Genomic DNA, 22875 nt, shown 5'->3' on the forward strand with positions numbered 1-22875 from the left:
AGCAATTTACAAAAAAACCAATGCCAGCATCATACTAAATGGAGAAAGATTGGAAACCTTCCCACTAAAATCTGGAACTAGATAACGATGTCCACTGTGACCATTACTCTCCAATATAGTATTGGAAGTCCTTGCCAGAGCTATTAGGAAAGAAAAAGCAGTTAAAGAAATAAAAATTGGAAATGAGGAATTGAAATTCTCTTTATGCAGATGCCATGATTCTCTACATAGGAGAACCAAAAGACTTAATCAAGAGACTATTGGAACTCATAAGTGACAGAGTAGCAGGATACAAAATTAATTAACACAAGTCGATGGCACTAGTATACACAAATAATTCCATGGATGAGAAAGAAATTGTAAGTACAGTCCCCTTTAAAATACAGGGAGGAATCTTAAATACCTAGAAATTAAGCTAACTAAATATGTGAAAGACCTCTATGACGAAAACTATAAAACATTTAAAAAGGAAATAGAAGAAGACCTTGAAAAATGGAGAACCTTACCATGTTCCTGGATTGACAGGATCAACATTATCAAAATGACCATATTACCAAAAGTCATATACAGATGCAACGCAATCCCAATCAAAATCCCAACAACATTCTTCTCAGAAATAGAAAAGATGATACAAAAGTTCATCTGGAATCATAAAAGACCACAAATAGCTAAAACTATCCTGAAAAATTGAAATCAAGCTGGAGGACTCACAATTCCAGACCTCAAGACATACTACAGAGCAGCGGTCATCAAATCAGTCTGGTACTGGCACAGACATATGAAAAAATGCAGTTCTTTTAATTTATCCTAGCTGTTACATGTAAATCATATGTAGAAAGTTTAGGTACAAAAATTTTTGCATTGATTAGATTGAATAATAGTTCAAAGAAGGGGCAGGGAGGGCTGAATTTGAATGTTAACAACTATTTTTTTCTAATCTCAGCCATTAATTAAGCCATGATTTAACATAACTGGAATAAATTTTTTTTTGTGAAATCAAGGCACAGATATTGATATACTAAATAATAGCAAATTAAAATAGCAGCTATATGTAGGGAATAGCCGTGTGGCATAACAGGTAAATCTGCCACCTGTGACACTGGCACCCCATGTGAGCACCAGTTTCTGTCACAGCTGCTCCACTTTTTTTTCCTAAAGATTTATTTATTTTTATTGGAAAGGCAGATACACAGAGAGGAGGAGAGACAGAAAGGAAGATCTTCCGTCCGATGGTTCACTTCCCAAGCGGCTGCAGAGACTGGAGCTGAGCTGATCTGAAGCCAGGAGCCTCTTCTAGGTCTCCCATGCGGGTGCAGGGTCCCAAGATTTTGGGCCATGCTCGACTGCTTTCCCAGGTCACTAGCAGGAAGCCAGATGGAAAATTGAGGCACTGGGATTAGAACCCCTGTCCATATGGGATCTTGACACGTTCAAGGCGAGGATTTTAACTGCTACAATTTCGGACCAGGCCTGCTGCTGCACTTCCGATACAGCTTCTTGGTAATGAGTCTGTGAAAAGCCGCTACCCCTGCAACAGCGTGGAGACCCAGGAGAAGCTCTTAACTGTAGCTTTAGCCTGACGTGGTCCTGGCCATTGAAGCCATCTGGGAAATGAACCAGCATGTGGAAGATTCTCTCTCTTCCTCTCTCCCTCTCTTCCTCTCTCTCCCACTGTAACTCTGACTTTATAATAAATAAGTCTTTAAAAGAAAGAGGTTCCATCTGCTGCTTCACTCAAATGAGCTCACAGCTGAAACCCAGAACCAGGAAATTCAGCCAGGTTCATCCACGTGCATGCAGGAGCTCAAGCATTTGTCATTCTCACTGCTCTCCCAAGCTCATTAGCAGAGAGCTGGGTCAGAGTTAGAGAACGCAGGTCGTGAACTGCTACCTGCGTGGGATGCTGGTGTCACAGGCCAGCAACTCAAAAAACTGACACAACTCTGACCCCGATAGCGATATATTTTTCCAAAGTAATTTTAAATTTCGTCCTTGTGTTTTATTTTCTTACTTGACAGTCTTTCTTCTTCAAGCAACAGGAATGCCAATTTTCATAATAATATTTTCTCTCCAGCCTAGGCAAATGCCCTAATTGTCACAAATGTTCTGTAATCCTCCTGTTGTAATTGTCAGTGCTGTTTTGGGTCCTGAACAGACGGACACGAGAGACGTTGGAGCAGATGTTTGTTGATTTACTGAAAGAGGCCGCCAGTGTGGCTGTGAGGATTGAGAGATTCCCACGTACTTGGGGAAATGTGCCCACTTGCCAAGAGCTGCTTCCTGCACAACTCGGGGTTCATGTTGCCATTTCTAGAAACGGGGAGTGGGGGAGCAGATTGGGAAAGAGTGAAACTTTGGCTATCTGATTTTTTATCTCTTCGAAAACTCAAGATCTAAAGTAAATATAGCAGCGGTGCTTTATTTAAATCTGGATTTTGAACTCATTGTCGCTCTTACGTTTCCCTTATTTTCTCTCCTTTGGTGAGAAGTAAAAGCATGTTGTTTATTTTCAGAAAGAAATTCGTAGCTCCTTGGTTCTTTCGATGTTGCAACAGATGTTAATGGAAGATAAGGCCGATTTAGTAAGAGAAGCTGTCATCAAAAGCCTTGGTATCATTATGGGATATATTGATGACCCAGACAAATACCAACAGGTATGGTTTTTTAGAAGGAACTCCTTTTGCTATATTAGAAAATTTCGAAAATGTAATAATACAAGAAAGGGTGGCAGTTGTGTCAGCTCAAATTCATTTATGGCAGGGCATCAGCAACAAGTGTGCTGTGTTTACCACCTCTTCTCTGTCGTTTGCTTATCAGTGCAGAGGTGATATTTTCCTTAAAATGAGAAAGGGCGCTAGTATGGATTTCTTTCTTTCTTAAAATAGGTTTCTAAATTTATTGAAAAGTATATATTTACTGTCTTTTATTAAGCTGGGTTTTGTTTACGTTTTCTCTTTATCCGTTTATTTCTCTCCCTTTGGCAGGGGTTTGAATTGCTGCTCTCAGCCTTGGGTGACCCGTCGGAGAGAGTAGTCAGTGCTACACATCAAGTGTTTTTACCAGCTTATGCTGCCTGGACTACAGAACTTGGAAATTTACAGTCTCATCTTATACCTACATTGCTGAACAAGATAGAAAAACTTCTCAGGGTAAGTTCTTCCTTGGTTTACAGAGCTCATAGCTTTTTAAACTATTCTCAGCCATCATGGAAGAAGGTTAGGGAGTGGAAACAGGCCACTTAGCTGCATGTTCAGATGCATGATTAAAGACTTGGGCTGCAGCCATGAGGGGAACTGAGAAAGTTTTGCTTTGCTGATGCTAGAGGAGGTAGAGCATGATCTGCATTATGCAACTGAAATACACCTCCTTGAAAATAATGCCTGCATCCTTCAGAGAGCGAGCTCTGCCCTCCCTGAGGACGCGGCCCTTGACAGGAAGTATCATTGCTCCAGTTCCAATACACAGAGATAAAGCCTTCTGATTATACGGGGCCACATGTTCCTTTTTGAGGCTAGAGACTACCACTTCTTCAGTGCCTGCTGTGTGCCATTGAGGTAGATATTATCTGTAATATGGTTTTTTTCCTTCTAATCCTTGGTTTCTGTATAACATACAGAACCTTTTTCTCATTTTCATTATATGCTTTCTCTTGATGTTTCTTCTAAATTTTAATGTGTGTATTGAACTATTCTAATGTGCTTCCAAATACTGATGAACCGAATCTGTAAAAGGAGCCAGGAAGTGAAAGAGAGGAAATGGGAGGCCTTGCTGCCTGGTTAGCACTGGAGCATCCAGCTCTTCCTGTGGCACACTTGAATGTCTTTAGCCTGACTTAGAGAATTTTGAAAGACCTTCTCTAAAAAAACAGAGAACCTGTAAATATGTTCCCAGTATGACTGGTTTACCCTAAAATTTCCCATATAAAAGATTCTATTACTTCTATAGCACCTTTGCATTTTCTTTTAAGAAAAGGTTCATGGGGACCCAGCGCAGTAGCGTAGCAGCTAAAGTCCTTGCCTTGAAAGCACCAGGATCCCATATGGTGCTAATCCTGGCAGAACCACTTCCCGTCCAGCTCCCTGCCTGTGGCCTGGGAAAGGACAGCCTGAAACCTTTGGACCCTGTACCCGTATGGGAGACCCAGAAAAGGCTCTAGGCTCCTGCTTCAGAATCACATAGCTCCAGCCATTGCAGCAAATTGGAGAGTGAATCCCTGAATGGAAGATCTTTCTCTCTGTCTCTCCTCCTCTATATATACCTGACTTTCCAATAAAAATAAGTAAATCTTTAAAAAAAGAAGGAAAAAGAAAAGGTCCATGGATATTTCTATTAATCATTAACTTTATACATTTTGTAACACATAACTTTATCTATGTACATACAGGTTCTTAAATGTATTTGCCACAGAAAGGAACAACAGCATAAATCCAATTAGCAGTGCATTTTCAAAAGCCTAACCCTAGCTCCCATGTCCTTACGTTTCAGGAAGGAGAACACGGGCTGGATGAACATAAGCTCCACATGTATCTTTCTGCCTTGCAGTCCTTGATCCCGTCTCTCTTTGCGTTGGTGCTGCAGAACGCACCGTTCGCCAGCAAAGCCAAGCTTCATGGTGAAGTGCCGCAGATAGAAGGTACGCAACTCAGCTTCTCGAAGGAACATAGAATTGCCAGCTCAGTTTCCCAAAGAACTGTTTTTGATTAAAATCCTGAAAATCACTTGATATGTCAGCACAGTTACTGAAAAACGTGTGAAATTTGCAATCACAGATTGTATGCTAAAGTAAACTAGAAGCCTGAGACCAAAATGATGACAGAATGGGTTCCTTGTGAAAGGTTGTTCTGTGTTTCTCCTTCTGGTGGTTTGTTGACAAACTGATGTCCCTGGAGTTGTAGATGCCATCGCTCTCGAGCGTTTTGTGGGTACTCCCTTTCCGTAAGGCTGTTAGTGATGACGGCCAGGGCCCATTCATTTCCAGGAGGACTCCATCCCCTCTGCACCTGCGGCAACCCTGCCTCCACATAAGTTCACATCCTGAGGAAACATAGTCCTGGCTGCAACCTAAGAACTTAGGAGAGGAAATCCGCTTCGATCCCCAACCTATGTTACAATTTGTGATTTTTATTCTATGTCAGTTATTGCCAAGCACATGCTATGGGTTGATAGAAGAGCTTCAAGTAGCTGCCTTGTCCTGAACATATACCCCGTAATGCTTATGCAGTCTCTTATGATTGTCTTTGTTTTGCTGATAATCTTTCCTTTTTACTTCTTGATTTGATTCCCTGAAGTTATAATTTGATGTACTTGTAAGTGCAAATTTTTTTCTTTTCATAAATGATATTAACCCACACATATGTTTTTGTCATTAATTTGTTCTACATTGTTAACTACTACTTTATGTCAGGCACTGTTTTAGACACTTGGCATAGTATTGCTGAAAAGTGAAATGCACAAAAAACCTGTCATTGCAGAGCTTATATTCTGCTTGGGTAGAAATGCATTCAAGATTCATAATTGCCTTTATTTTATTGGATAATTGAGATTATTTCATTGATACAAAAATGCTAATGTTTTGCCAGTCTACCAAAATGGCCTTCTAGAAACCTTTCTGTATTGTTGTTAGATAATTTTTTTAATCGTTGTTAAGTGGAATAATATTTTGAAGCTCCTGGAACATTCTACTTGCTTATCTGTAATAAGCAAATATCCCCATAATTGCTTCTTGCCTGGTGTGTTTGCCTGTATTGAACCTAACTTTAAGTCTTAGAATGCTGCTCAGAATTCAAGCAGAAACCTTTGATAGCAAGAGATACTGTTATCCAAAATCAGTCTTATCTGTTCTTCCTTCCTTCCTTTCTATCTTTCTCTCTCTCTCTTTCTCTCTCTTTCTCTCTCTCTCCCTCCTTCTGTGTTGTGATAGAAAATAGCAGTTTGAATTGCAAGGCATATCCTTGATCAGTACTTCATATATTATCACTTGCTTGGCACAGCTCAGGAATAAAGCCTTTGAGCATGTTTGAAATTAGTTGCTATTTCAGATATTCTTCAGTGGAAAACTTTCCATTAAGTCATTTAAAAATATGTCTTGAGAAAATGCTTGCTCTTTTTTTATGTGTTTGTAAAGCACAATTACAGAGAGAGAGAAAGAGCTTCTATCCACTGGTTCGTTCCTTATCTGGCCACTAGGCTGAGGCTGGGCCAGGCCAAAGGCAAGAGCCGAAACCTTCCAGGTCTCCCATGTAAATATAGGGCCCAAGCACTTGGATCACCTTCCAACACTTTCCCAAACAGCTGGACAGGAAGTGGAGCAGCCAGGACTCAAACCAGTGCCCATATGGGATAATGGCATTGTGCCACAGTACTGGCCCCATTCTCCTTGTGTTTCTTTTGAAACTGTATGCTTCTTTATAAAAGTTGAGTTGCCTGTAATATATATCAGAAGTTTCTAATCAGTAGTTAATGAATTCTTGGTATGAGTTAGTCACCTAATAGGTATCCAAGAAGTATTCCCTTAGTAACTTGAAATCTAAAGTAAGTAACATGATACTCTTAATTATAATTGCTATAGCACTGATCACTTCCTTTAGCATTTTATATTAATGTTTTTCAAACTATGAGCAAACGTTGTCAGTAAATCATTTAACTTCAGAAAAGAAATTCTTAAGAAAAACCTGTTCAACTCAGGCTCTTAGTGTATTTTATATTGTCTTCTGACATTAGTCTTTCCCCTGAGACTAATTTTAACTTTCTATTTCCTAAAGGAAAAAAAAAAAACGCGTGATTTTTTTTATTTCATTGATATAAACAGTCTTTCTAAAACAAATTCAAATCCACATTTTAGCTAAGAGTCTTACTTTTGGACCAATTTTAATTCAACCAAAATAAATTTTATTATTAATTAGTAAATTATCTCAATACAGCATTCATCTAATTATATGCTCATAAAACCTTAATCTTTGGGCTTTGCAGCATTACCTAGTGGCTAAAGTCCTCATCTTGCACACGCCCGGACCCCATATGGGCACCAGTTCTAATCCTGCAAGCCCTGGTTCCCATCCAGCTGCCTGCTTGTAGCCTGGGAAAGTAGTGGAAGACGGACGAAAGCCTTGGGACCCTGCACCCATGTGGGAGATCTGGAAAAAGCTTCTGGCTCCTGGCTTTGGATCACACAGCTCCAGCCATTGCAGCCACTTGGAGAGTAAATCAGCAGACGAAAGATCTTCCTCTCTATATATCTGACCTTCCAATAAAAATAGAACAACTCTTTTAAAAAAAACTTAACTTTTGAATTTGCTGAATTTGACAAGAATTCTGGTTTTTTCTAACAATAGTTTGGTTGATGGTTTAAATTATTTTAGTTTTATATTTTAAGTTTATAATAAGGACCTAATTAAATATCAATGGGAAGACTTTCATTTCCTTGTAACAGAATAGTTCCAAACTGACATTTTCCCATGTGATTTATTTTGCGTCCATTATTCAGTCACTAGGTTTCCTCGACCTATGTCACCTCTTCAAGATGTGTCCACTATTATTGGAAGTCGTGAACAATTGGCAGTGCTGCTACAACTTTATGATTACCAGCTGGAACACGAGGGTACAACAGGCTGGGAGAGTTTACTATGGGTTGTCAATCAATTGTAAGTTACCACCTTCACATCCATTTTGTGCACCTGAATCGATTGAATGACAACTCGTTTTAGTTAGCCCTGGCACTGAAGGAAAAAATACATATATATGGTGTGTGTGTGTATTGTAAATGTTAAAAATGTAAATTGGTATCATGAATACCAGTAAATTTAGAAGATACTCACACCACAGGCTGTGTAGTTACTTATCAGTGAGGAAGGTGCTGCTGTTGCATTGCCTAGTTTGTCCTGTAGTAACGAATTTGAGATTATATCCAGACTTCTCATTTTGGAAGTGAAATTGGGTTCTGTGTTGGCCAGCTGCAGTGTGAATCACATCCATGGCTGTGGTTCCTAACTTCAGACTCAGCTCTACCACAAAGACCCCAAGTGTTTTATGCAGGCAGTTAAGATTTGTTGTAAGCTCGTGTTATAGAATGTAATCTTAAGAAACAATCCATTGCTTTCCAAAGACTAACTGATGAAATTGTTAGATATGCATTGTTTCAGAAATTGGCAAGGAAACAGTAATTTATGTGTATCCCCTGCCTATTTTTCTTTCCTTTCATATTCAGGTTGCCACAACTTATAGAAATAGTTGGCAAAATTAATGTTACTTCAACTGCCTGTGTCCATGAATTCTCCAGATTTTTCTGGCGCCTTTGCCGGACATTTGGCAAAATTTTTACAAACACTAAGGTAAAAACTTGTATTCCATGTTTTCTCATTATGCAAGAGACAGAAATGTAATGTGTTAGCACTACAAATAGGAATATGTACCATCCCCATTACTCTTATTATCTCTTAATATTTTAAGATACTGTGACTATAGCATATGAACCTATAGTTGATGACATTGTTCTTGATTTTCACGTGAACATTTAGCCTAAATTTATTGTATCCATGGTTACCTCAAGGCATTTCTAGCACAGAAAGCGAGATAAACAACAGTCCTTTGAACATGCTTCCAAAACTTTACTGTGTATAACAGGTTCTGGAAGCAACCCTTGGGAGGCGAAACGAGTGTGAGTACACTTAAGTACCTAACAGTACCAGGCTGTCTTTAACAGTCCGACATCTGAGATAGCTGATGTTCAGAAACTGAAGCAAGCATTTGCTGCAGCTTATAATGCAAAAGCAAAGTTGTTTTTATATTTAAATGTTAAGGATTCACAATAAAAATTAATCTAAGATGAATATCATGTGAATGCATAACTGATTGAACATTCTAGAAATGTAATTTACCATACTTTGGTAGAATCTTCAGGTGCTTATGGAACTATAACAACGTGAACCTTGCTGCAAGGACACCACCTGTTAACAGTGTGGCCTCTGGAGATAAATACTGTATGCCTAAATCTCTGCCAAAAGATTTGTGTCACTTTGACCTGCACATCTTATTCTATAGTTTTAGGAGTTGAAATTTGCATGTTCTTAGATGTTTTCTTTAATTTAATGTGTTTGTTTACATGGCCTCTGATTACACCAGTTTTTTAGAGACCTAATAAATACCTAAAGAAATATAGTTGCTAGAATCAAACATTAAGACATTTAAAAGGTAAACATTTTATTGTAGTACTTCAGTATTAATCTGTAGTTATAGGACCATTTAAAGTGAAACAGGGTAATAAAATGAACCAGACAAAATTCACAAAACTTAGTTAGGACCCTATTATCAGTTGACTAATATTATGGGCTTTAATATAAGTTACATTTTCTGGGCTTGGTCTTTTCTAGTGTAAATGAAGAAATTGCTTCAGTGTCTTTTGCTTCTATAAGTATGATTCATTAGATTAATCTTTCAGCCATACTCTAATCTCAGTTTAAGTTGGATATGTAAAAATATGCCTAACTTGCCAATAGGAGAGCAAAAGCAAGACCTTGATAATATTGCAGAAGAATAATATCAGTTTACACTTTTCACAAGCATCTAATTATAAAATAGTCATAATTTGATTTTGTTATTGGTGTTTACAAAAATTATTTAACATCTCCAAAACGGGTGGATTTTGTGTGTGTATCTGGTGATTTCACAATGAAAAGTTAGGGTGTATATCATGTGAATACATTACTAATTGAACATCCTAAACATGTAATTTACTCTTCATTTTCAATACAGCAAAAAGCTTTTATCCCAACACTTATAATATAAAAACAAATCTGCTAATCTGGTATCAATCAGTTTTTAGATTGCACTGTTCTTGTGCCTTGAAAATTACTATATTGTAATGAAAGAAACCAAAGAAAATAACATGAAATTGAGTTATTTGTTTTTGTTTTCTTAAAGCTATTATTTTCAGGAACTTGACTCTTTTATCCTAAACCCCTTAATAAAAATTCTTATTTTGGTGGACCAGAATGCCGGCATACAGATTAAACCTCCCTCTGCAACACTAGCATTGCAGTTAGGCACTGGTTCAGGCCTCAACTGTTCTGGTTCTGATCTAAGTCCCTACTAATGTACCTGGGAAAGCAGGGGAAGGTGTCTCGCGTCCTTGGGCTCCTGAACCCACATAGGAGATGGGATTGAGTTCCAGGATCCTGGCTTGTCAAGATTCATTGATTTGTTTTACTTGAAAGGTGAAGTTACAAATAGGAGAGACAGAGAGATTTTCTTTCCACTGTTTCACTCCCCAAATGGCTACAACGACTGAAGCCAATCCCAAGCCAGAAGCCAGCAGTGTCTTCTGGATCTCCCATGTGGGGGTGCAGGGGCCTGAAAGCTTGCGCGATTCCCTGCTGCTTTCCCAGGCCATTAGCAGGGAGTTACACAGGAACTGGAGCAGCCACGGGATGCTGATGCTTGCGCATATTGGATGCCAGTGCTTGCAGCGGGGTGATTAGCCTGTTGAGCCACTGCACAGGCTCCAAGATGTAAATCTCTTACAAAAGATTAAACAATTACATTTCTGACCTCTCGACTTAAAAACTGGTAAGACAGAGTAAGTTAATATTAGTAGTAGCAGTAGTAATCTTTTTTTTTTTAACTGTCAGTCATTTAAGCTGAGACCTTTTGATTCTTTTCTTTCATCTGCTTAGGTAAAACCTCAATTCCAAGAGATCTTAAGACTGTCTGAAGAAAACATTGGTAAGTTTGCTCATTATAACTTAGAGACAGTGGGATCCCTTTAGAACTGTGTCATCTCAAGTATCCTTCCCGTGAGGGCCGGGAGATCAGTGTTTGACCAGTTAGGCCACAAACATCAACCTTTGAGCCTGCGCGTTTCAAACCTCACACGTCTACCCTAGCTGTTTGAAGTGCTCGATTCCAGATGCTGAAGACTACAATATAAGCACTAGCTGATGCATTTAACAGTTTTAAAGAAACTCAGCCCAACATAATGGGAAAGAATGAAAAATAGGCATATGTTTCTAAAATAAACATGAGGTTTTACAGAAACAAGCAGCTTGTATGGACAAGTTACACAGCCTCCCTGTCGGTGCCTTGCATTTGTCTGTCTAAGGAAGTGTCTGGGCACAGCAGCACAGCGCTAAGAACTTCCTTCTGTGTAGATATTGTATCCTTCCGTATTTTCTAAGTTTTGGAAAATGTTAGAAAAATATCCAACTCAACCTCTACTTTTAAATCTGTTGTTTTGAATGTCTGCGTAATTCTTACCTGAATCCTTGTACAGTGATTTCTGTTAGAAAGTTCCATTTTGGAAATCCTCAGATATAAAAACAAACAAAAGAACACATTAACTCTTCCAAATTTCAGAGCATTGTTGAGTGGGATTTTTTGGAGAGGAGTAGAGACAAATTCTTCCAAAGTGTTTTCACAATTCTAAAGGCTTGTTGTTTGGAATTGCTAATATTGTTAGTATTATCTGATTTAAATTAATTACTCCAATGATAAATTAATGAAGTAAGAATTTTTCTGGTATTTTGGAAACTGATGGTGTTGTTAATTATTGGTTAGCTATAAATTTTCACTTGTTCAAAAAGGAGGTGATTATCAAGCCCTGTACAGAGTATATATATGTGTGTATATTTGTATATATATTTGTGTATACGTATATTTGTGTATACTTATAGATACACAAATACAAGCTTTTAATTCTACCTCAGACTTAAGTGTTTACTGCCATTATCATCCTCAATTAACATCAGTATCCCCTAAGAAAAGCTAATTCTTACCAAGAAAATAAACAGACCCCAAATATAAATTAATATGAAAAATTGAACTTTCTTTCTTGTTAAATCCTGTAGGAGTAATAAGTTCAGCATACCGTCTAAACTGGCTTTCTGAGTTCTGTTTTCCAGATATAATTGAAAAGCATATAAAAGTAGAACTGCAGTAATAAAGAAATTTTAGGAATACTGGAGACCCTAAAACAGTGCCTAAAAATCAATGAGTATTTGATGCACTATTACATTAAAAACTTTTCTTTTTGAAGTTGGCTGTAGATGCTAAATAAAAAGTCTTATTATAAAATAGCTACAGGATCAGTCCCAGTGGTTTGACGCTTCTCCCTTTTCTGCCTGTTTTGCTTAGTCTGATCCACTCTCGGTGCAAATAGGGCTGTGGCTCATAATGCTATTGGAAAGTCTCAAGGGTCTCTATGCTGCAAATTGGAGAGAGAGTCATATCCAGAAGCAGATTAAATGATACATGCATGTATGCATTGCAGGCACCTGCTCTTGAATGCCTTTGTATTCTGTAGAACATTACAGACAGCAAGCATAAGATTTGAGGGAATGTTATCTAGATAGGCAATTGGGCAAAGAAAGTAAGTGTGTGTGTGTGTGTGTGTGTGTGTGAGTTTGGGTTATTAAAGTTCTTTCCCATATATCAGAAATGTTTATGATAACAACTTTCCAAGCGTTAAGTTATATTTTACAGCAATCAATAGAAGTGTGTTTCATTCACAATATTTTTCAAAGTAGTGATAATATGAATATTTATTTGTAAACTTGTAAACAGCTATAAGTTTAGATATAATTGCAGCATAACTTTTATCTTTGTACTTAAAACGCACTTAGACTTTAAAAATTATTTTAATGATTTTAGATTCCTCAGCAGGAAATGGGGTCCTCACTAAAGCTACAGTTCCCATTTATGCAACAGGAGTCCTTACATGTTATATTCAGGTAAGGAAAAAAATCCTGGTATTATGTCTTCCTGATGTGTATGTGAGTAAAAATGTTACCTGTAAAGGAAAGCAAAATGTATTTGCTTTGATTAAGAACAAATATATAATGTAGATCTTTTTTAAATAATAGGGCCCTGAGTAAAGTTTTAACAAATAAATTTGGTGATTGTGTGTCTGATATCTTGTTAGAAGTGCTAGATTGTAATTGGTTCTTGTGTTTCATTAAGTTTTTCATGAAAAAAGGACAGAAGAGCTAGATAAAACAAACTAAAAAATGCTGTAGAATACTGTTTCATTTTAAGCAACATGCTTTTTAAAATATTTTTTCTTAATTGTTACTACATAATAAATGATCACAAAGAGCAATGACTTGTTGCAGCTGCTGTGTTTGCTCATGGTTCTGCACTCAGGCTGTGTCAGCTGGTTCCTGTGCTCCTGCCGTTGCTGGTAATCGCTCAGGTCCCTGCATTAGGCTGGGTGGTTACTGGAGTCCCACGTGGGGGTTTCCAGGAAAGGCTGGGTTTCAAGATATCCCCATGACCTGTGGAGCAGCGGAGCCAGCTCTTTTTTTTTTTTTTTAAGATTTATTCATTTTTATTACAAAACCTGGTGGCTAAAGTCCTCGCCTTCAACACACTGGGATCCAATATGGGTGCCAGTTCTAATCCCAGCAGCTCCACTTCCCATCCAGCTCCCTGTTTGTGGCCTGGGAAAGCAGTCGAGGACGGCCCAAAGCCTTGGGACCCTGCACCCGCATGGGAGACCTGGAAGAAGTTCCTGGATCCTGGCTTCGGATCTGGCTCACTTGTGGAGTGAATCATCAGACAGAAGATCTTTCTCACTGTCTCTCCTCCCCTCTGTATATCTGACTTTCCAATAAAAATAAATCTTTAAAAAATAAAAAAAATAATAAAAGATATGCAGAGAGAAGGAGAGACAGAGAGGAAGATCTCCCATCCGATGATTCACTCCCCAAGTGAGCACAACGGCCGGTGCTATGCTGATCTGAAGCCAGAAGCCAGGAACTTCTTCCAGGTCTCCCATGTGGGTGCAGGGTCCCAAAGCTTGGGTCCATCCTTGACTGCTTTTCCAGGCCACAAGCAGGAAGCTGGATGGGAAGTGGAGCTGCTGGGATGAAAACCGGCACCCATATGGGATCCCAGCGCGTTCTAGGCGAGGACTTTAGCCACTTTGCCACACCACCGGGTCCCAGAGCCTGCACTTTTATACCAGGACCCAAGGCCCCAAGAAAACAAAAGCTGAAAAACCTGAAACTGGTGCATTATCACTTCTGATCTTGTCTGTTAGTTAAATAAACTGCTGGCCCAGCCCAGACACAAGAATAACGAACATAGCCAAGGTATGGAAAGGGCAGTGCGGTACATGAGTGATCATCAATATAACAAAACATCATACTCTATTTTGTTTTAAGTAAATGTCTCATATACTTGTGATGCATTAAGATCAGTAAATTGAAATAACTTAAGATAATAATTTTCAGAAATGAAATTGAGAAAATGAAGAAGGAATACCTTTCTCCTCAATTTCCTGAATTTTCACCAAAACCTAACTTTTCTTTTGCTGTTTGAGTTAGAAGTACAGCAGTTCATATTTGCACTGTTCTCACTAAACAGTTCCTCCTGTACAATTAAATTATAGTTCTGTTCAAGTAGCACAGTGTCCTGGTAAACTTTTTTACACTTTTCTTAGTTATTTATCTATTTGTTTGAAAGACAGATATATAGAGAGAAGGAGAGACAAAAAGATCTTCCATCTACTGGTTCACTCCATGAGTGGACATAATGGCTGGAGCTGAGCCACTCCAAATCGAGGGGCCAGGAGCTTCTTCCAGGTTTCCCATGCAGATGCAAGCTCCCAACACTTTGGGCCATCCTCTGCTGATGTCCCAGACCATAAGAATTGAGAAGTGGAGTAGCCAGAACACAAACCAGCTCCCATAAGGGATCCTGGCACGTGCAGAGAAAGGATTTCGCCACTGCGTCATCACCAAGCCCTATGCATTTATATCTAAAACTGGGTTTTTTATAGTCTTTTTCTTTGAACATTTTTTTTCGTTTTTATTGGATAGGCAAATCCATCTGCAGGTCCATTTCCCAAGCAGCCACTTCTTCAGGGTTTCCCACACATCTGCAGAGTCCCAAGGCCATAGGCCTTCCTCTGCTGCTTTCCCGGACTACAGCAGGGAGCTGCCTGGAAGGTGGAGCAGCTGGGACACAAACCAGCTCCTCTATGGGATCCCTGCATGCTCATAGAGAGGATTTTAGCCACTGAGCCATGGCACCAGGCCCCTGCAAGTCTATTTTTAACACTTACTTCACTCAGCCTTTAACAAATTTATGCTTTATTTTGCAAAGTTATGACTACATTTGACATATTAAAGTCATAAGAATGAGTGCAATCTCTTTTCCAGCTTGTGTTCAGTTTGTCACTATCTATGCCTTTTTATGTTTCCTACTGCAATAGGCTTCCTTTATCATATTAGTCGTTACTCCTTCCCGGCATTTTTTGCTACCTCATTGTATGCTGTGCTATGGGGAGAAAAGGAAATTAAAGGGCAGTAGTACAGTCTACATGAATTTACTGATACATTCAGAAACTTGTTAGTTGGTCGCCTATGTTCCTAAGTGACAACTTGACTTCAATTTTGTTGTGTGTGTATTTCCTGATAGAATGTCAGATTGCCCTTCCCCTGACAGAGTCAAGTTTTTCTTTTTTTTTTTTTTTTATTGTTGCTTACACTGTATTATGTAGTACAGTTTTATAGGCGCTGGGGATTCCCCCCACCCCTCCCCATACCCCTCCCCCCATGGTGGATTCCTCCACCTTGTTGCATAACCATAGTTCAAGTTCAGTTGAGATCAGAGTCAAGTTTTTCTTTAAGCTCTCCTAATTTTTAGCAAGTTTGCTTTTTCTGCAATTTATTAATGCTGTTTTGTTTTTAATTTTTTCCCTTACTTTGAAAGTAATAGAGACTCATTGGAAAGTTTTTTAACACTAATTCAAATTTTCAGTATAAATTATCCTAAGTAATGAGACATAACATAATAGACTATTTCTGCAAGCATAGTTCTTTACTACTAGGATGTTTCAAAAGCCATTTAAAAGTCAATTTTCAGCTAATCTGGATATTAGTATTTTAATAGTTTGTATTTAACTGTAGAGAGTCAAAAATCATGGGAATTAAATTGGTAAAGTAAATGTTAATGAAATATTTTGCCTATTAATGTTGCCAAATAGCACCATCCAATGAAACTTTCTGCAGTTATATAATATTCTATAGCTGAGCTATGTCATAATAAAGTAGATAATCTCCACTTCTGTTATTTAACCTCAGAATTGTAATTAGCATGTGTGAAGAAATTAATCTTTTCATGTGTTTTTCATTTAAATTTAAATTGCTATAGGTGCCTAATGGCTGTCATATTGGACAATACAGATCTAAATAAAAATCAACATATTATGTTACCTTATATCATTATGGAAATAGATATGCTTAACAACTATCTCTAATTAAAATAGTTCATAAATCAAGATATTTCCCCTTATTTGGTAACACTTTTCTAATTAAGGATCAGTGATTATGGTATTTAGTTCTGCAGAATTGCTTGGAAATTCACTGTTGGTATTTTTTCTCTGTAGGAAGAAGACCGAAAACTGTTAGTTGGATTCTTAGAAGATGTAATGACTTTGCTTTCCTTATCTCATGCTCCTCTTGATAGCCTGAAGGCTTCTTTTGTGGAACTGGGGTAAAAAAAAAAAAACATTTTCATAAATTTTTTTTTTAACTTTTACCCAACTTAATTGACAAGTGAATATTTCACAAAGAAAGAAACTTTCACAAAGATTCTTTCACTTAACCTTCACAACAGCCCTGTGTGGTGGGCGATAAAATGTTTTAAAGACTTACTTATTTTTATTGGAAGGCAGATTTGCAGGTACAAGGAAAGACAGAAAGATCAACGTTATTCTGGCTTCACTCCCCGAATGGCCACCATAGCCAGAGTAAGCCAGTCTGAAGCCAGAAGCTTCTTCCAGATCTCCCAAGAACCCATGCCATCCTCCACTTTGTCTCCAGGCCACAACTAGGGAGATGGATCAGAAATGGAGCAGTTGGGACTTGAATTGGCCCCATATGTAATACTGGCACTTAAAAGCAGAGGATTAGCCATTTGAGCCATTGTGCCAACTCCAATAGCTTGTAATCTTTGAAAAAGTACATAAGGAGGAGTGATAGCCTACTTAGGAAGCTAAGAACCAAGTAATGAAGGGAAGTCCCAAGATGATGGAAAGGGGAAACTACAATAGTTTGTAGCTGACCAAACTACAAAAGGATCTCCATCCAAATGGAAGCAGAAAGATTTCCAAAAGGGTGGGGAAAGATTTAGAGAAACAGCTGAAGGGAAACAAACACATCATTTATCACCAAAAAGAGTCTTACAGTGTTTTTAAATTGGATTTTTTATTGGAAAGTCAGGTATAGAGAGAGGAAGAGCTTTCATCTGTTGATTCACTCCCCAAGTGTCTGTATCATCAGGAGCTGAGCCAATCCGAAGACAGGAGCCTCTTCTGGGTCTCCCACATGGTGCAGGGTTCAAAGGCTTTGGGCCGTCCTCAATTGCTTTCCCAAGCCACAAGCAGGGAGCTGGATGGGAAACAGGGCTGCTGGGGTTAGAACTGGTGCCCATATTGAATCCAAGCATGTACAAGGCGAGGACTTTAGCCACTAGTCTTCTGTGTTGGGCCCTTAAATTGGGTTTTTAGAGTACATATTTTAAGTATAAGAGGACTGGCTTAAAGATCTCTTTCTTGGTTTTGTGACTTAAGAATAAGAATATTAAGAGAGGTTGTTTTTTATTTTGTTTAGTTAAAGATTTTTAATGTTTTGCAATCAGTAAATCATAATTTTCAGAATGGGGTTAGCATGCAAATATTTTCTTTGAAGTAGTTGGAAAATACTGCCACGTACCAATTTGCACAAATTTGTTTTCCAATTGGAAGGTAGCTCCTTCAGGCTCCTTTCTCCATTGTCTTCAGTTTGCTTATTCTTGTCCTTAAATACATCATCTGATTGCTAAAGCAGTTTTATCTCAGGCTTCTGATTCATTAATAAAATGACATCTGGAGAGGCTTTACAGGATGAATTGATTTTATTTCATTTCACAGCCACCATATGTCATAAGTGAAATGTACACAGCTTTCTGAATTTTTACAGATGGAGATACTAAGACTTGCAGAGGTGGTAACTCACTTATCTAAGTCCTCGTTCTAATTTAAAGAATTGAAATAGCTGCTACAATTGCACATGCTTAGGGAAGCTACAGGTGTGACTTCTGAATATGGCTTGTGGTTTTGTAAGGTAACTTCCTTTTTTAAAAAACAATCTTGGCTGTGACCCATTAATCCATAGAAAGTGATTTTAGTTCTGCCCATATTTGAGTCATTAAAATTCCTTATACATAGTGTTTGTCAGTTCTCAGTAAAACGCCATAGCTCTCAGTTTTAACATTTGTGTTTTTATTCCAGTGCAAATCCAGCCTACCATGAGCTGCTGTTAACTGTTTTATGGTATGGTGTTGTCCATACGTCAGCACTTGTGAGGTGTACTGCTGCTAGAATGTTTGAGGTACGTCAACAGATGAATGTTTGTTAGTTAACATTATTTTATTTAGAAGAGGGAAAAGGGGTTATTTTTTATGTAATGCATTTATATACCATGTTGTTCTGATATTTGATGATACCTAGTTGTGTACTGTGTGATGGGGCAGAAATTTAGCTTTAACTTAATTAAGAATGTTTTCTAGCCTTATTGGTTCCTTTAATGTTATTTTGTAATAAATTATGTTGCTCAAATTCCATGAAGTATTAATCTGACTATATTTTTCTGATTACTAGGGTAATTGGACTATTAAAAGAAAGTAAAACAACATAGGTTATCTTTCACATTGCAAAGTATAACTTATTAGCACAAAAACCAATTTTTATCATTATGGAAATGCTTGCTTTATTGATTACTCCTACTTCTCTGTTCCTTTCTGGAATATCACTTCTGTGCATTAGCTACCAGTAAACTTAGAAGAGACCGTTCCTAGAATTTATCTGAACCATATTAAAGTACCACCAGCAGAGCTAAAAATGAAATGCCCATCTCTTGTGTCCATTTTGTAGCAAATTAGGTTGTTGCTGAGATGTTTATATTGACATGTTTTAGAACTTCAATTGAACACTTAGATCACTTTAATGTTTTTATTGTTTGGGAGCATGGGTTGGAGATTTTCAACCCTGCCTGTGTTTTTTTCCTCTCTGTCGCTTAGTGATCTTGTAAATCACTTGAATTTTTCAAAGCTTTAGTTTCCTCTGAAGATGGTTTAAGAGGAAAAAAAGAAAAAACTATTCCTCCAAATCTGTCATCCTTGCCACTCAGTTAAAAAGAGAAAAAACTACTCCTCTCGAAGAACTTTTGTTAATGTTTATAAAGCTCTTGTCTGGAACATATGAGCTTATGGTAAATTTAACTGTCATGATTATTGTTCTATTTCAACAACACTAATCACAACACTTACTAACAGAAAGTTGAAAATCTGTTTTCCCCTCAGTTATTACCACCTATTTGGTTTAAAAGGAAAAAAATAAATAAATAAACTAGAATGCAGAACTCTGTCAACGTGAATGCCAAAGTAACTCTGGCTTACAATACCTGTTATTTGATTTATTTATTAAGTGTGCTGAAACGAGGGTATTAACATAAAGGAAAAGTCTGTCTTTACTTCCTTTCTTCTCCCTAAAGTGGAAGCATCCTTTTAAATGAAAAGCTGTTTCTTTAATGTACTGTCTACTTGGCTTTTTATCCTAAGAACCATGAAAGCTGTTTCTTTCTCTTAAACCCTTTGTTTCCAAAATGTATGTATGTACTGGTGAAGCATAGCATAGAAATAAAAATAAATTTAAATCCTCCCTTTTGTTTCTGCTTATTCCCTTTGTTTTGTTCCTTTATTTCTCATTATGTGTAAATCTTGTCTGATTTGGTTTCGTTTATTTTGTCTGTTTTTATTTTTTGCTGTTATCCTGTTCTGGAAACATACCTATGCTCTAGCCATTTTCAGTGTCCTCTTAGATTGGTTTTAAATATCTGAGTCTAGTTTGAGAGATTATTTCAGTAGTTGTTTTATTTGTTAATGGTAACATTTCACTGAGTATGTCAGTAAGTCATCAGTAGGAGAAATTAAATGTTTCCTTTTGTCAATCATCATCTTGAACAAAATTGTAATAAAAGAATAAATATTGCTTGTAAGAATTTTTTTACTAAAGCCTTTCATGTAAAATTAGTCCCTTTTTTTCAATTTTTTAAATGTTCAAGAAGAACACTTTTTTTTAATGAGACCAGAAACAATTTTCTCTTTTTTAAAGATTTATTTATTTTTATTGGAAACTCAGAGAGGAAGATCTTCCCTCTGATGATTCACTCCCCCTGTGGCTGCAATAGCAGGAGCTGGGCCAATCCAAAGCCAGGAGCCAGTAAATTCCTCCAGGTCTTCCGCACGGGTGCAGGGTCCCAAGGCTTTGGGCTGTTCTCGACTGCTTTCCCAGGCCACAAGCAGGGAGCTGGATGGGAAGTGGGGCTGCCGGGATTAGAACTGGTGCCCATATTGGGGCCCTGTGTGTACAAGGTGAGGACTTTAGCCACTAGGATACTGTGCCAAACCCCCAGAAACATTTTATCCAAAAGTCAATGAGACAGAGAAAGAGAAACAGAGAGAGGTTTTGCCAGTTCACTCCCCAAAAGCTGGCAACAGCTAAGTCTGGGCCATGCCAAAGCTGATAGTCTGGAAATTAAGCTTGATCTCCCAAGTGGTTCACATCACAGCTGTTCTCTAGGGTCCGCATTCGCAAACAGCTGTGACAGAAAGAGTTGGGACTGGAACTGGGCACTATGATATGGGTGTCCCAACAGTGGCTTAGTTGCTGTACCAAACGCCCACAAGCTCTTGAGAAGTGAAACCTGGATATACCATCAGACTGGATTCTGACTGGAATTTAATACTGCACTTAGTTTATGTTGAAATGGCAAGGTCAAAAGGGGAAAAGCTCCGTCAGACTTGCTGTTTTCATTGTTAAATAGAGATCGTTATAGCAAACTGATGGATTATTTAACAAGAAGAAATTTCTGTGTGGTATAATAGAGATGCAAGAAACAACTCCATGTCACTGTTTCTTTCCTCAGTCACGAGGAAACTGGGCACTTGACATTAGAGCCCAGCTCAGTGAAGGAGGCCTGCATGCCTGCTGCCCATGTCCACTCTAGCTCTGTGACCATGGCCTCTGAAGCCCTGGGCAAGGTTTCCCCATCTGCTCAAAAATCCCAGTACTGTGTGACCCACTGCAGCGGGCGTAAAAGATCATATGATTTGTGAAGTCTAAATTCATGGCTCTTAAAGTTACTTTCATCTTTTAGCTTAACAACGAAATAAAACTTTAAAATCTCAGGGCAGTGAAAACTTAACTTGTGCCCTAGATTATCCTTCCTCTCATGCTTTTGGTGGACATAAAATAATGCTAGATTCATACAGAGAAGAAGGTTTAGTTTAACAGAAATTAAGTTTGCTGTCTCATTTTCTCCTTAACATCTATAATGTTTAAGATACTAATACAAATTCTTTTCTCATTTTATTCCTTTTGAATTATTTGTTTTGTAGTAAAAATTATTTCAGAATATTGAAGTATATTCCACAATGAAACAGTTGGTAGATGTAACAGATTATTGAAAGATAAGAACCGTCACGTAAACTGAGCTGTTGTGCAGGTGCTCGCGCTCTCTCTCTCTCTCCCTGTCTTTCCCCACCTCCTCCCTCTCCCTAACTCTTTCTCTGATGTGTTGTGTAACAAGAATGTTTTATGCACACAAGGTTAGGCTTTTGTCATCATCATTTAATGGCATCATTGATCTTTTCTGACGACTGATTCCATTACTAGATCAGTGAATTGATTGGAATGTAATGTTAATTTGTGCTTACATTCTTAAATTGAGAATGGAGTTGCCCTTCTCTGAACTTAACAAATTTGGTACTATTCCTTTAAGAAAATGCATGTGTTTCAATGTTGTACTCTTGCAAATTAGCACTGGTCATTAAGTAATTTTAAATAGATATAGAGATAGTCCTACTCATTTGTTTTAAAATTTCTTTGAGCATTTAGAGATGCAAAACAATTGTTTAATGAAACTGATATGTCACAAATTATACACTCGTGGTAGAGTCATAGTTTAAACTCTCATTGTTTTAGTGCTGCTACATCAGCCACGCATTTGGTGCTGTTGATAATATATGCACGTTGGTGGCATGAAGATCCTTTGGGGAAGGAAGATAATCTAGCCATTTCCATATGAGAAAGATACATTTCGAAAGAGTTGACATCTACCATCACTTGACTAGTAAATTACCAGAGAGCTTGAGTCTGAATGCAGCTCTGACCCCTAAGCGTACTATTTTCTGGAACAGTTTGCTTTATGTCTCTGTGTCATCAGGACGGAGTTTTCCTGTGTGGTTTTTCAGTTTACCTACTGTGCAATAATCTTAAGCAGTTTAATGGTGACTGATAGCTGTTTGTCTTTGGTTTCAAACAGCCCAGTCTGTACCTATTAGGTCACAGTAAAATCACAACGTAAAGTTTTAATCGTTTAATCCATAATGTGCCTTCTGTCTAGATCCTTTTTCTAAAAAGTAAAGTTTACTTTCAGGTTACATTTTAATTGGACATGGAAATTGTATATGCTATTTGACCAAAAGGACAAAATAACTATTGAATTGGTGACATAATCTGTTTTCATGGACTGTTAGGCTATTTAAGCTCATTTTCTTCCTCAGCATTCTCTGCTTTTGTAAAGCACTCTAGTAGCAATATTTGCTTAGCTTCTAATTTTGGTTTTGCTTTTGTGTTTTCTCTTTCCCTTGGTTGTTCCTTTCTTCTTCCCATGATGCACTGTTTGCTCTTTCCATGCACCACCTGTGACTACCCCCTGCGCTGACCAATCAGCTGTTGGTGAAGGGGGTGAATGAGACTCTGGTAGCTCAGAGGGTTGTTCCTGCTCTCATTACTCTCTCCAGTGACCCTGAAATGTAAGTGTTGTCCCTGCTTCATAC

General features: G+C 38.0%; 1 protein-coding gene across 9 annotated transcripts in view; it reads left to right on the plus strand.

The window, feature by feature from the left end:
• The window catches only part of RELCH (RAB11 binding and LisH domain, coiled-coil and HEAT repeat containing), a 101288-nt gene that overhangs the window by 56427 nt on the left and 21986 nt on the right, over window positions 1–22875 (plus strand). For 5 of the 9 annotated variants that reach the window (XM_040985075.1, XM_040985077.1, XM_040985082.1 and 2 more), the window contains 10 exons: window positions 2514–2654; window positions 2985–3149; window positions 4486–4633; window positions 7484–7640; window positions 8204–8327; window positions 10668–10716; window positions 12640–12719; window positions 16382–16488; window positions 18266–18365; window positions 22769–22851. In XM_040985075.1, coding sequence (XP_040841009.1) covers window positions 2514–2654; window positions 2985–3149; window positions 4486–4633; window positions 7484–7640; window positions 8204–8327; window positions 10668–10716; window positions 12640–12719; window positions 16382–16488; window positions 18266–18365; window positions 22769–22851 — 1154 coding nt within the window. The remainder of the gene's footprint in view (window positions 1–2513; window positions 2655–2984; window positions 3150–4485; window positions 4634–7483; window positions 7641–8203; window positions 8328–10667; window positions 10717–12639; window positions 12720–16381; window positions 16489–18265; window positions 18366–22768; window positions 22852–22875) is intronic. The other 4 variants (XM_040985076.1, XM_040985083.1, XM_040985080.1 and 1 more) reach the window with 3 other exon arrangements.

The sequence above is a fragment of the Ochotona curzoniae genome, unplaced genomic scaffold, assembly GCF_017591425.1.
Source record: "Ochotona curzoniae isolate NIBS_2020 unplaced genomic scaffold, NIBS_Ocur_1.0 contig_43, whole genome shotgun sequence".
Taxonomy (NCBI): Eukaryota; Metazoa; Chordata; class Mammalia; order Lagomorpha; family Ochotonidae; genus Ochotona; species Ochotona curzoniae.